Source organism: Oncorhynchus mykiss, chromosome 9 (assembly GCF_013265735.2).
Source record: "Oncorhynchus mykiss isolate Arlee chromosome 9, USDA_OmykA_1.1, whole genome shotgun sequence".
NCBI lineage: Eukaryota > Metazoa > Chordata > Actinopteri > Salmoniformes > Salmonidae > Oncorhynchus > Oncorhynchus mykiss.
Window position 1 is genome coordinate 24,751,729 of NC_048573.1, and position 12,791 is coordinate 24,764,519.

The following is a 12,791-nucleotide window of genomic DNA, read 5'->3' on the forward strand; positions in this document are numbered from 1 at the left end:
AGTATTAGCAGTTTCATTTTATTTTGTGCCACTTCCCTCCAAGATATCATGCATAATATCAACAGAAGTTTTCACATGTATTGAAGTACTGCAAGGAGTTTAGAATGCAAGAACGTGTAACACCCTTCAAAGGGAAGACTGGGATTCGTCTCCTTTTTTGGCAGTGTTCTGCATGAAGTGCTCGAGTTCGCATAACTATCTTGGGTGAATCTTCATCAAATTCAGTCTGAAAGTCCTTTCTCAGCAAGACAAAAGCGGCAACAATATCTGGCACTGAATGATTCAACAAAACCAAATTTAAAAAAAAATTTATTTCACCTTTATTTAACCAGGTAGGCTAGTTGAGAACAAGTTCTCATTGGCAACTGCGACCTGGCCAAGTTAAAGCGTAGCAATTTGATACATACAACAACAGTTACACTTGGAATAAACAAAACATACAGTCAATAATACAGTAGAACAAAAGAAAACAAAGTCTATATACAGTGAGTGCAAATGAGGTGAGGTAAGTTAAGGAAATAAATAGGCCATGGTGGCGAATTAATTACAATATAGCAATTAAACACTGGAATGATAGATTGGCAGAAGATGAAAGTGCAGGTAGAGATACTGGGGTGCAAAGGAGCAAAATAAATAAATACCAGTATGGGGATGAGGTAGGTAGATAGATGGGCTGTTTACAGATGGGCTATCTATGTACAGGTGCAGTGATCTGTAAGCTGCTCTGACAGCTGGTGAGGGAGATGTGAGGTACCAAAGACAAAGTGAGCTTTGAAAAGCTCATCAAAACAGGCAAGAGAGTCTGGTGACTTACAATGTATTGCATGTTTGTCAATCACAATGAAGTACTTGTGAATCACACTCCTCTGGGTCCCCACAGCAAGCAGATAGGGTTGAAGGCTTTCCATGGCGCTCTCCAGATGCTGGTCCCAGTCTGTGACACAAGAACTTCATTAGTTTGCTATTAAAATGAATCACGGTTCGCAAACAGTTTGTCAATTTAAATTACAGCTACACATGATCTTACAATTTGTCCATAATCTTTAAAGTAGTTTAGGATTAGGAATGGAGAGAGAAAAGTCAACTGTAACCTCACCTTGATAAACTTCACAATGTGGTTACTGGTGTGTCTGGCTGAGAATTTTCCTGGTCTCTTGTGGCCATGAGGTGACGGTGGCATAAGGTGGACAAGGACCAAAATAGAGGACATGTCACTGTCCCATCCTGAAAGTTACATTTCCATTTTGCTGTCAAAATAATGCACCCTTCCATTAGTATAATACTTATATTCCAGCATACCATTTTCCACTTCTGTTGTGGATTCAGCATCTTGAACCAGGTCTTGCAGGATGCCTGTCTGTGTGAGGCCACGGCTTTGGTCAATGACTTCCTGCTTGGAGAGAGTAGGCCACTTCTCGAGGAACTTTGCAGAGGTTGCATCACTAAAATCTTGCTCAATCTGCAGACAAGATGGAATAAGTCAAGATAGAACAGTAAACATTATGGTGTAGCACTATCGTCATGTAATATATCAGTACTAATCAGACTGTTGTAGAACAGAAAAAAACGGTCCTGACAGTTAAGGCAAGGCAGTCGAAGATCCACATACCATTCCTGCTATGTCTTTGGAATGCTGTGAATATTTCAGGACTTCACTGGGTCATGAACCATCTTTTGGCGATAGGCGAACATCTGCTTCATCTTCTCCTTTACAATTGCTTCATCAGCTGTATGGTTCATCAGTGCAATGGCCTCACAACACAGGCTTTCTGTTGTTGGGCAGTTTCTCTGTGAAGGGGTCTCGACAGCTTTTGGACCACCTGTAACATGGTGAAACTTTTACAGATTACTGGCTTTGTCTGCTCTATACAAGTATACAATATTGTGTCATAAGATATAAAACAAGGCTCGGAAACTCTACAAGGATGGCCATGCATGCAGTTGTCACCAGATAAAGTAGGAATAGGGCAAAGTACAAGAGTCATGTTATTAATTGTCCAAAGCAGGGATGGAGAGTGAGCTTGAGGTAGGCTGCAGTGGGTTTGCTGGTCAATACATATACTGAACATGTAACCACAGTAATAGTGGCCAGTAAATCAATGAATAAAAATGTAATATTGACAGATTAAGCAGAAATTGTAGACCTTTAATAATTTCCAACATGTCAGACACTTTCATTCAAATGAGTATGAAACATTTCAGTGTTGACTTTCTCTTTATCCCTGGTTGATGTACATTTCAGAGCCTCTTCAGTGTGGATGGGGTATAGCATACATTTTCAACAACAAAGAGAGCACTTCCAGTTTGTGTTCTTCACTCTGAACTCTTGTCTTCAGTCCTAGGGACAGCACATTGAACCACTGTTGGCATGCAAAACATCAAATCTAAAACAAAGCGTAACACTGCATTGATATTATTTATAACGTATGACGAATTAGCCATCCATTGTGTTATCAAAAATTGTCTTACATGCCGTCACTGTTGTCAAAAGATTATAAATGTGTTAAATAAAGTTACTAAGCCAGTCAGTCTTTGGGCCACATCCAGGTTCTTTATCGGTGACACACAAGAAGCAGGTGTTGGCTTTGTTGAACTCAAATCATAGGCATGAACTGAACATATGGCTGTCCCACACAACTACATACAAATTAAGAATTTACATTTACTTTGAATTCAAATGTCATTACATACCAGACATTTTTAGTATATCCTCAGCCATTTAGTTTTGCAGTTGCTCCATGTGCTTTTGTGAAGGTTCTATATCAATTTGGGAGGGGAAGTTCTGTGCAACTTCCTTGGCCATCTATACCAAAAAATAAGAGTTTTTGACCTAATTGTCACACAGCAGTTATATTTTCAATAATGAATGGTTAGCTATCAAACCTGCATTAAAGACCCCGCAGCTGAAGGTGTCCTGCTGCATGGTGAGTTTTCCCCTCCTTTCCACTTTGTCCACCCAGTCGTCTTTTCCATGGCAGGATCTTCTCATTTTGAAGTACTCTTTTTATGTAAACATAATGAAATTCTGATTAGTTATAGGCAAATTAATACACAGGCCAAATTTGTATGCTGTTTTCCATATCACTATAATCTAGTAGAGGTAATTTCCTTTATGCCCCATTCTACACACAGCCTAAATTATAGGCACTGAACCATTTACAGGACAATAATACAAGTAGCATATAGGATCCAACCCTATCACAGAGTGAATAAATGTAGAGCGTTTGTAGACTTTAAGAATAAAATATTAAGTGAGTTTCATCAGTACATGCTTAAAATCATATCACAGATCACATGACGGTGCCCACAAAATCTATGACAATAGAGAATGAATTGGTAAGCACCAAAGTGTGTTTGTCAAAATAATATCTGAAAATGTCAGTTGTTGAACATATTTCTCTTTGCAACAGCAATGTGATTTCATTACATGTTGGTCTCGATTAGACCCACAATGTCACAGTATCTTCAAAATATGAAACATTCTGTGCGCACAATCTTTATGAGCTGTGGAGCATGCACCCTCAAATGTAATTTGAATGAACTACACAGGTCCATGTATTGTTCAGATTGGTTTTTAAAATGTCCATTTAAAAAATATTCACCCACACATTTTGAAAGCCTGATGCAACATTATGTAACGGGCAATTTCCCTAAAACAAAATTGGCAAATACTTATGGAGATGTATTTAAAATAAAGAATATATATAAATCTTTTCCATTTGTATGTTCCTTAATTGGTGCAGCAAAACCTATCTGTGGTTCATTCTAAATGACACCAATGCTCACCTGACCTTTAATACTCAGGAAAGTCCATGAAAACACTGTTCAGACCCCTTCAAAAGTTTTCCTACAATATGAGAGAGAACAAAAAATCTGAAACCATGCAAGCAGAGCAGTATGCAGATGTAATTCATAAAGAATGTGTTGAATTCAAAACCACTGAGTGGTTTTGGATGTATAGTGCATTAGGAAAATATTCAGACCCCTTCACTTTCTCCACATTTTGATACTTTACAGCCATGGATTAAATAATGTTTCTCAATCTACACACACTACGCCGTAATGAAAAGCAAAAACAGGTTTAGACATGTTTGCAAATGTATTGAAGCTGAACCTTCAACCCAGTCTGAGGTCCTGAGCAGATCAAGGATCTCTCAGTACTCCATTCATCTTTCCCTTGATCCTGACTAGTCTCCCAGTCCCTGCCGCTGAAAAACATCCTCACAGCATGATGCTGCCACCACCATGCTTCACCGTGGGGATGGTGCCAGGTTTCCTCCAGATGTGACACTTGGCATTCATGCCAAAGAGTTCAATCTTGAACCTTCCAGAAGGACAACTATCTCCACAGAGGAACTCCCTGACCAAGGCCTTTCTCTCCTAATTGCTCAGTTTGGACGGGCAGCCAGCTCTAGGAAGAGTCTTGGTGGTTCCAAACTGCTTCCATTTAAGAATGATGGAGGCCACTGTGTTCTTGAGGACCTTCAATGCTGCAGAATTGTTTTTGTACCCTTCCCCAGATCTGTGCCTCGACACAATCCTGTGTACAGACAGATGTGTCTTTTCAAATCATGTCAAATTAATTGAATAAAAGTTCTAGAAACATCAAGGATGATCAACGGAAACAGGATGCACCTGAGCTCAATTTCCAGTCTCATTTTTTTTTATTTTACCTTTATTTAACCAGGCAAGTCAGTTAAGAACAAATTCTTATTTTCAATGACGGCCTGGGAACAGTGGGTTAACTGCCTGTTCAGGGGCAGAACGACAGATTTGTACCTTGTCAGCTCGGGGGTTTGAACTTGCAACCTTCCGGTTACTAGTCCAACGCTCTAACCACTAGGCTACCCTGCCGCCTCATAGCAAAGGGCAGCAGGTAGCCTAGTGATTAGAGCATTGGACGAGTAACTGAAAGGTTGCAAGATCGAATCCCCGACCTGACAAGGTAAAAATCTGTCATTGTGAACAAGGCAGTTAACCCACTGTTCCTAGGCTGTCATTGAAAATAAGAATTTGTTATTTGACTTGCCTAGTTAAAGGTTTTTAAAAAAGGGTCTGAATACTTAAGTAAATAAGGTATGTTTTTTTTTATAAATTTGCAAAAAATGTCAACCTGTTTTCGCTTCGTCATTAAGGGCTTTTGTGTGTAGATTGAGGATTTGTTATTTAATCCATTTTAGAATAAGGCTGTAACATAACAATGCAGGAAAAGTGAAGGGGTCTGAATACTTTCTGAATTCATGAGTAGAACAGACTCATCTTTTCCTTACCGACTTTGACAAACCTCAAATTGATACGACACTTGTTAAATGATAACTGGTTAGGCATGTGTAGGGGTCAGGAGTCAGGATGAGACAGGCAGGCAGCTTTTCTCAGCCAGTCAATCATGAATCAGACCTTTTTTTTAATGGATATATACAAAGAAATGTCAATCGAAAACTAAATGCAGCTAGTTTGCAGTCTTCCCAGCTTCAGTTTGAAGTGATTGTGTTAGCTGTGTTGTTGGCTAGCTCATCGGAGCACATTTTCTATGCCAGGTAAAATCACGCATCATTATCAAATGTCACTAGAAAACCGCTTAAACAAATGCAAATGCGGCTACTTAGCTGTTATTCTGGCTGTAATGTTTGACCGTGAGTTAGCCGTAGTTGGCTAGTTAGGAAGCAAGGGATAAGAACATTGCCAGACATTATGGCAACAGAACATTTAGAACAAACGACATAGATACAGAACAGAGACTTAATGACTGGGTCCGTCTCTGGCAAACGTACCGATAAAATGAACGACCATCCGGCTTGGGAAGCAACCCTAGATGTGTCAGGACTGTATCTCATGGAAGGGTGAAATGGTATGAATAAATTCAATGGTTTTTTTAAATAAAAATGTCAATCATTATTTGAATATGTTGGTAACCCTTGATAATGACCTTGAAGCCCGTGTTTGCATTGTTGAATACTCATTTCTGATTGGCTTGAAGGCAGTGGTGGAAAAAGTACTAAATTGCCATAATTGAGTAAAAGTAAACCAGACTGCTCAATTGTCAACCAGACTGCTCAATTTTTGACAGATAGCAGGGGCACACTCCAACACTCAGACATAATTTACAAACTAAGCATTTGTTTAGTGAGTCTGCCAGATCAGATGCAGTAGTGATGACCAGGGATTGTTCTCATGGTAAGTGTGTGAATTGGACCGTTTTCCTGTCAAAATGTAACGAGTACTTTTGGGTGTTAGGGAAAATGTATGGAGTAAAAAGTACATTATTTTCTTTAAGAATGTATTAAAGTAAGTTGGCAGAAGTAGTAGTACTCAAGTAGTACTTTAAATTATTTTTTACTTAAATAGTTTATACCACTGATTGAAGGGCATTCTAGAGCATGCATTATTTCCCTATAATGCACAATATATTTGCACGGTAGAATTCAATGACTATAGTTCATTCTTACATGTTCCATGTTTGAGCTACTTTTGAAAGCAAAAATTGAATTAAACATTAGCATTGAATTTGATTTTTATATTAGCAAGCTAGGACTGACCAAGGCAACTATTGTTGATATCTAGTCAACTTGATAGCTACTTCAGTGGATGTTAAACATTTCTACCAGCAAATTAACACATTTCTAGCGGTGCATGTGTTAAATTATAGCCAGGGTATAAAAGGGATAATCAACTCGGGGCTCTATGCGTTCTCTGGAAAATAATGCAACTCCATGGAAGGAGGCTAGCGCGTCCTGGAACACACCTTCCACATTGTGCATTATTTTCCAGAGAACACATAGCCCCTCATTGATTATCCCCTACCTATTATTATTCAATATTTTGAGGTCTAAAAAATGCTACCTATTCTATAATAACCCTTACGAAAAAAGATTGCAGTACAACTGCAGTTAAAGTGCAGAATAACTGGAGTTACCGTGCAGTATAACTGCAGTTCAATATTCTGCAATTACTGCATCCAAAATACCACAGTCAACTGCATTTACACTGCAGTTTTCAAAACGGCAATATTTTTTTTGTATGGAAAAGTTTTACCCTAAGTGTATAGGAAAGGTTTGCTAGTATTAAAACATGAATGGAAAAACATATGCACATGACAACTTCATACGATAAAAGCGAGGCAAGAAGCTATCGAGAGGAAGACAGGCTAAACTATTGAGATGTACCCCCGTTTTTCCTATAGGTTTATGCCTGCCTCCAGTGGTTCACTTTTCATGATAGATTATGGATAGACTGCGATACGTCTCTCCGCCCTAATAACGGGAGAGTCATTGTCCACAAAGTGGCACGGCGGGCGGTCTAGTTTCCGCCTATCCTTTCTTTGGATTGGTGGATACATCTCATTATTGTAATAATTTTTTGAATATTTGGTTGTTGACGTCAACCGCCTGTATTCAATGGCGAGAGAGACGCGGTGAGACTTGCCACACACATACCTACTTGTTAACAAAATTAAGGAAGTTTCCTTTAAAATTATTCATAAATATTATCCTGCCAACCACTATATGAAGAAGTTTAAGGAAAACATCAACTCAAATTGCTCCTTTTGTAATGACCATCCAGAAACAATGTTGCATCTTTTTTGACATTGTATGCATGTAAGAAAACTGTGGCAAGACATCAGTAGGTTTATAATTGAACACATTTATGAAGATTTTACACTATTGTGGAGAGATGTACTGTTTGGATTCTTTACATACAATAGAAATAAGCTGAAACAGTTTTATGTTTATTTAACGTCTATTTGATCAATAAACCTCACGTAGAAAATAAACCAAGCATTTTTTTGTTTACCAAATTCGACACTCATTGCGAAACAACGCCACCTGCTGCTGGAGGGAGACATTTTCCGCCGAGTTGGGCCTCTCCACCACGCCTTCCTCTCTGGCGTGGTGAAGAAAAGCTGCAGACTCGTTTCAAAACATTTCTGGTTGCAGATAAAAAGTACTTACCTTGTTTAATGGTTGTGACAAGTCGAACTTAGTAGTTTAGAAAACAGTAAAACCCTGTCTTTGGGCGAAATATTGTTTACTAGCCAAGGCAGCTAAACATTGTGTTGGCAATGCATAGCTAACGTTAGCTAGCTGACGTTTAAACCCACATTTTGCCGCGTTGCAGCACCTGCTAACCATTTGGAAAGTTGCCCCAAGTGAGTGGGGAAATGTATCCCACGTCAACATTTTCAGGTTTGTTGAATTATGTTCATACTTTTTGTCTCGCAAAATATTACTTTGACACTTTTTGATAAGCGGGGGAAATGCAAGTAACAGCGCCCTACTGTAATGTACGCAAGGACTTGCAGTCCATGAGTTTAGATTCTGATATTTAACTAATTGGTCTTTTAACCAATCAGTTCAGCTCTAAAAAAAAATAATCAGACGTGAAAAGATCTGATTTAAATTTGTCAAAAGACCAATTAGTATAAAAAATATCAGAATTGGACAGGGTCGTGTAAAAAAATATTCCCAGCGTGAAGTAGTTCCCTGTCTTTGATTATGTTGTGACGTTATGTTGTAAAATTTCTCACACCGTGAAAATGTTTGCAGTTCCTGAATCGCATGTGCATCTCTGTGGGGATGGCTGAGGGCGTGCGGATGTTTCTCACCCTGCGAGCCAAATTAACGACTTTAAAAGCTAGGTTTTTGCCAAAGTAGAAACAACCGTTTCCGATCTCCACTAGTTACTTTGACATTGTTCAAAGATGTTATTGATAACCAAATGTATTGAGCTAGATATGGCATTCCGTGCATCACATGATCAACTAGCTAATTTACCTTTACTCGCTATCTCTCACGTTACCCAAAGCCAACAGTACAGTGGTAGCCTCTGATGGAGCAATCATTGTCGAAAGTAAATATGCTTATTCGTGGTAAAGGAATATCAACTGTCAAAACTACCACAAAATATTTTTTATAACTAACCCATGGGAGTGCAATACCTCAAATAATCAGTTTTTGCTGTCATTTGTCACGTGAGGGACCTCTGGCGTAATGTGGAACGTACAACTCGACTGCGTTACGAGTTTTGCCTCCAGAATATTGCCAAGGAGAAAGCAAGTCCTTGATGTCATTTATGGCCATATGCGTAATTAATAGGTTGATAAGACTGACCGTTAAATATTTGATGAAACAGATTTTATTTCAGGGTATGAGGGGGACAATACATTACAGGCTATCCAAAATAACTATTCACCCCACACTAAAACTTAGATCATACATGGAAATCATACATTCTGTGTACTTCCAACCATTTTGGGTACATGTGTCAAACTCATTCCAGGGAGGACAGCGTCACGTCCTTGAACTTGATTGATGCAATAAGGTCACTAGGTCACTAATTAGTAAGCCATGCCCCACACCTGGTTGTCTAGTTTCCCCAAGTGAGTGGGGAAATGGACCCTACATAGGTTTGTTGAATTGTTATGTTAATGCTTTTGATTGTCTGTAACATCGACAAGCCTGACGCAGCTACTTCTTTGGTAAGCTAAAGGCTGGGGAAATGCAAATACTGTAGCTAGCTAATGGTTGCAAGTACTGTCAGTCCATGGCAGTGTTTAGACAGGCAGCCCAATTCTGATATTTTTTTCACTCATTTGTCTTTTGACCAATCAGATCAGCTCTGAAAAAGTTCTGATGTGATTGGTCAAAAGATCAGAATTGCGCTGCCTGTCTAAACGCTGACCATGAGACTGACATTCAACAGTGTACTTTCAAACATATAGCCTAATTGTTTACAAAGACTCAAATGCCACACGAAGACAGTTCATGTCAGTACACTCCACTGTTTAACTTCCTCCTCTGGTGACAGGTCCTCATCTCCCTCTATCCTCCTTGCGTCTTCTGGTGCCACCACTACGTCTGATGTCTGCATCCATGTGGCAAGTGGCTCAGCAGCGTAACGTGATGCAGTATGGGAAGCTGGAGGAGTTTGTGACTCTGGTGACAGAGATGGTTCCGGAGCTCCTGACGCTCAAGCAGAGGGTTCAACTCATCCTGGGACTGAGAGCGAGGGTGAGACAGGTGTGAGTGTTGAGTGTTTGGGAATGGTGTAGGGTGTGGGGAATAATTTGAGAAACATCTACCACTAAAGTATAATGTGGGCCATTGGGTGATATTCAGACCTTTGTTTGCCCCTGGATCTCACAGTTATCAGTTACATATTTGACTCCTCAGTTTGTGTTTCCTCAGTATATACATTGAACAAAAAATGTAAATAAAACATGCAACAATTTCAAAGATTTTGCTGAGTTACAGTTCATAGAAGGAAATCAGTAAATTGAAATACATTCATTAGACCCTAATCTATCGATTTCACATGACTGGGAATACAGATATGCATCTGTTGGTCACAGATACCTTAAAAAAAAAAGGTATGGGCGTAGATCATAAAACCAGTCAGTATCTGTGTGACCACCATGCAGTGCCACACCTCCTTCCAAGTCTGTGGAATGTTGTCCCACTCCTCTTCATTGACTGTGCGAAGTTGCTGGATATTGGCAGGAACTGGAACACGCTGTCGTACACGTCGATCCAGAGCATCCCAAACATGCTCAGTTGGTGATATGTCTGGCTTTTTCAGCTTCCAGGAATTGTGTACCGATCCTTCTGACATGGGGCTGTGCATTGTCATGCTGAAACATGAGGTGATGGCGGTGGATGAAGGACACGACAATGGGCCTCGGGATCTCGGCATGGTATCTGTACATTCCGTGAAGAGCACACTTCTCCAGCGTGCCAGTGGCCATCGAAGGTGAGCATTTGTCCACTGAAGTCGGTTATGATGCCAAACTGCAGTCAGGTCAAGACCCTGTTGGTGATGACGAAGACGCATATGAGCTTCCCTGAGATGGTTTCTGAAAGTTTGTGCAGAAATTCTTGGTTCTGCAAGCCCACCGTTTCATCAGCTTTCCTGGTAGCTGGTCTAGTTTAAACAGTCCTGCCAATAATTGACTTACTTAGTGCATCAAACATGATTTAGACCTTGTTTATGGAAAAGTGTTTATAACTGTATTTCATGGTTGCAACTTGCTGAAAATTGTCCACAGTGTTCCTATACTCTAGTCGATGATCCCGCAGGTGAAGAAGATGGATATGGAGGTCCTGGGCTGGCCTGGTTACACGTGGTCTGCGGTTGTGAGGCCGGACGGACATACTGCCAAATTCTCTAAAACGACATTAGAGGCGGCTTATGGTAGAAGGATGAACATTCAATTCTCTGGCGACCGCTCTGGTGGACATTCCTGCAATCAGCATGCCAATTGCACACTCGCTCAACTTGAGACATCTGTGGCATTGTGTTGTGTGACAAAACAGCACATTTTAGTGTGGCCTTTTATTGTCCCAGCACAAGATGCACCTGTGTAATGATCATGCTGTTTAATCAGCTTGTTGATATGCCACACCTGTTAGGTGGATGGATTATCTTGGCAAGGGAGAAATGCTCACTAACAGGAGATAAACAAATTTGAGAGAAATGTGTTTTTTGTGCGTGTGGAACATTTCTGGTATCTTTGATTTCTGCTCATGAAACATGGGACCAACACTTTACATGTTGCGTTTTATATTTTTGGTCAGTAATAATTTGTTCATAGCCATAACAGTATATGCCTCCTGTTTCAGCTGGTTCTTGAATTGTGTCGTGGTGTGGAGTCTAACTCAGCTGGCTACAAAACCATCCAGCCCCACCTGGACAGAATCCATTCATGCACAACACATAAAGGGGTAAGTAACCTGTAATATCAGTCTATTAATGGCAAGTCTGCTTTACCTATTTCTCATTGTAGATGGTTACAGTTGTTTTGTGTGTGATTGACATATTCAGAGCAAAGACAGATCTGTGGAGGACTCAAAGGATAACTTTGTGGAGCTGGTCCAAACTCTGCTAGAAGACTCAACAAAGAGGGAACATTTTTTTCAGGTGAGATGATATCTCACATCTAGATGTTACAAATCCCACCTTCTAAGGACTAGAACAGGGATGGGCAACTCGATTGTAATTTTTTTGCCAACTCAGTCCGGGTCTGAACTTACTGTTCAGAGTTGAAATAGTAGAATACACAAGGTGCAATTTCGAAATTGGGTTGTTCATTAACAGATTTTCTCTTACGTCATTCACTGATAGACACTCAATTAGCCCATGTCAGTTAACATTTTTTTAGTGGCCAGCTACCTAAACTTGGTAATAATGGTCCAATTACCAGCTGAGGGGCACCCATTGATTGTGTTAGTCAGTCTCACCCAGATATCTTATTAAAAACTGCAAACATTTCTCTCCATCCTATGACAAAATGTGTTGAATTGCAGGAAATTAGTTATACAATTGCTAAATATTCTCTCCGCCCCATGGCAAAATGTGTAAAATTGCACAAAATTAAATCTAAAATAAACAAAAAAAATGTCTCCCTGCTGTCAGAGGGTGGCTGCTCAAATGTTTTGCTCAAAATGTGGTTGTGGGGGTATGCACATGTGGGTACGCAGACTCGCAAGCAACTGCGGCCCCTGATGAGTTCAGATTTTTAGTTTCCCCCACCCCCATTAAAGCTGCCCATCCCTCGACTAGAATGACCTCAATGCGAATATTGATTACTTTTAAATTACTACATGTGCCTTGGCTAAAACCACACAACTCTCCCTTTCTACCTCTGTGTTAAAGGAGGTGTTCCCTGTACAGTACAGCACTAGGTATGACACAGCGCTACAGATACTGGTGTGGCAGTTCTTTGACAGACTGGAGGAGATGATGCCAGTGCCCAGCTTTACACAGGTACTGACTCCATCTCCATCCTATTAGATCAT

At 40.1% G+C, this 12,791-nt stretch overlaps 1 protein-coding gene and 1 long non-coding RNA gene across 4 annotated transcripts in view; one reads left to right on the plus strand and one right to left on the minus strand.

Moving 5' to 3' along the window:
• Nucleotides 1-12,791, plus strand: part of LOC110531798 (zinc finger protein 502) — a 34,361-nt gene that overhangs the window by 16,064 nt on the left and 5,506 nt on the right. Inside the window, exons 1-6 of one of the 3 annotated variants that reach the window (XM_036987646.1) lie at nucleotides 7,854-7,941; nucleotides 8,116-8,183; nucleotides 9,805-10,016; nucleotides 11,616-11,717; nucleotides 11,818-11,913; nucleotides 12,649-12,759. The exons of 1 other annotated variant lie outside the window; for it this stretch is intronic. In XM_036987646.1, coding sequence (XP_036843541.1) covers nucleotides 8,159-8,183; nucleotides 9,805-10,016; nucleotides 11,616-11,717; nucleotides 11,818-11,913; nucleotides 12,649-12,759 — 546 coding nt within the window. In that variant the 5' untranslated portion in view covers nucleotides 7,854-7,941; nucleotides 8,116-8,158. Of the gene's footprint in view, nucleotides 1-7,853; nucleotides 8,184-9,804; nucleotides 10,017-11,615; nucleotides 11,718-11,817; nucleotides 11,914-12,648; nucleotides 12,760-12,791 lie in introns of those variants that run through there. One more of the 3 variants, XM_036987647.1, reaches the window with a different exon arrangement.
• LOC110531803 lies at nucleotides 309-8,051 on the minus strand. Its single transcript, XR_002474755.2, has 8 exons — nucleotides 7,950-8,051; nucleotides 3,787-3,847; nucleotides 2,884-3,000; nucleotides 2,692-2,803; nucleotides 1,610-2,550; nucleotides 1,300-1,459; nucleotides 1,097-1,224; nucleotides 309-934 (listed from the first exon to the last, which is right to left on the minus strand). It is a non-coding gene; the product is annotated as an uncharacterized LOC110531803 (long non-coding RNA).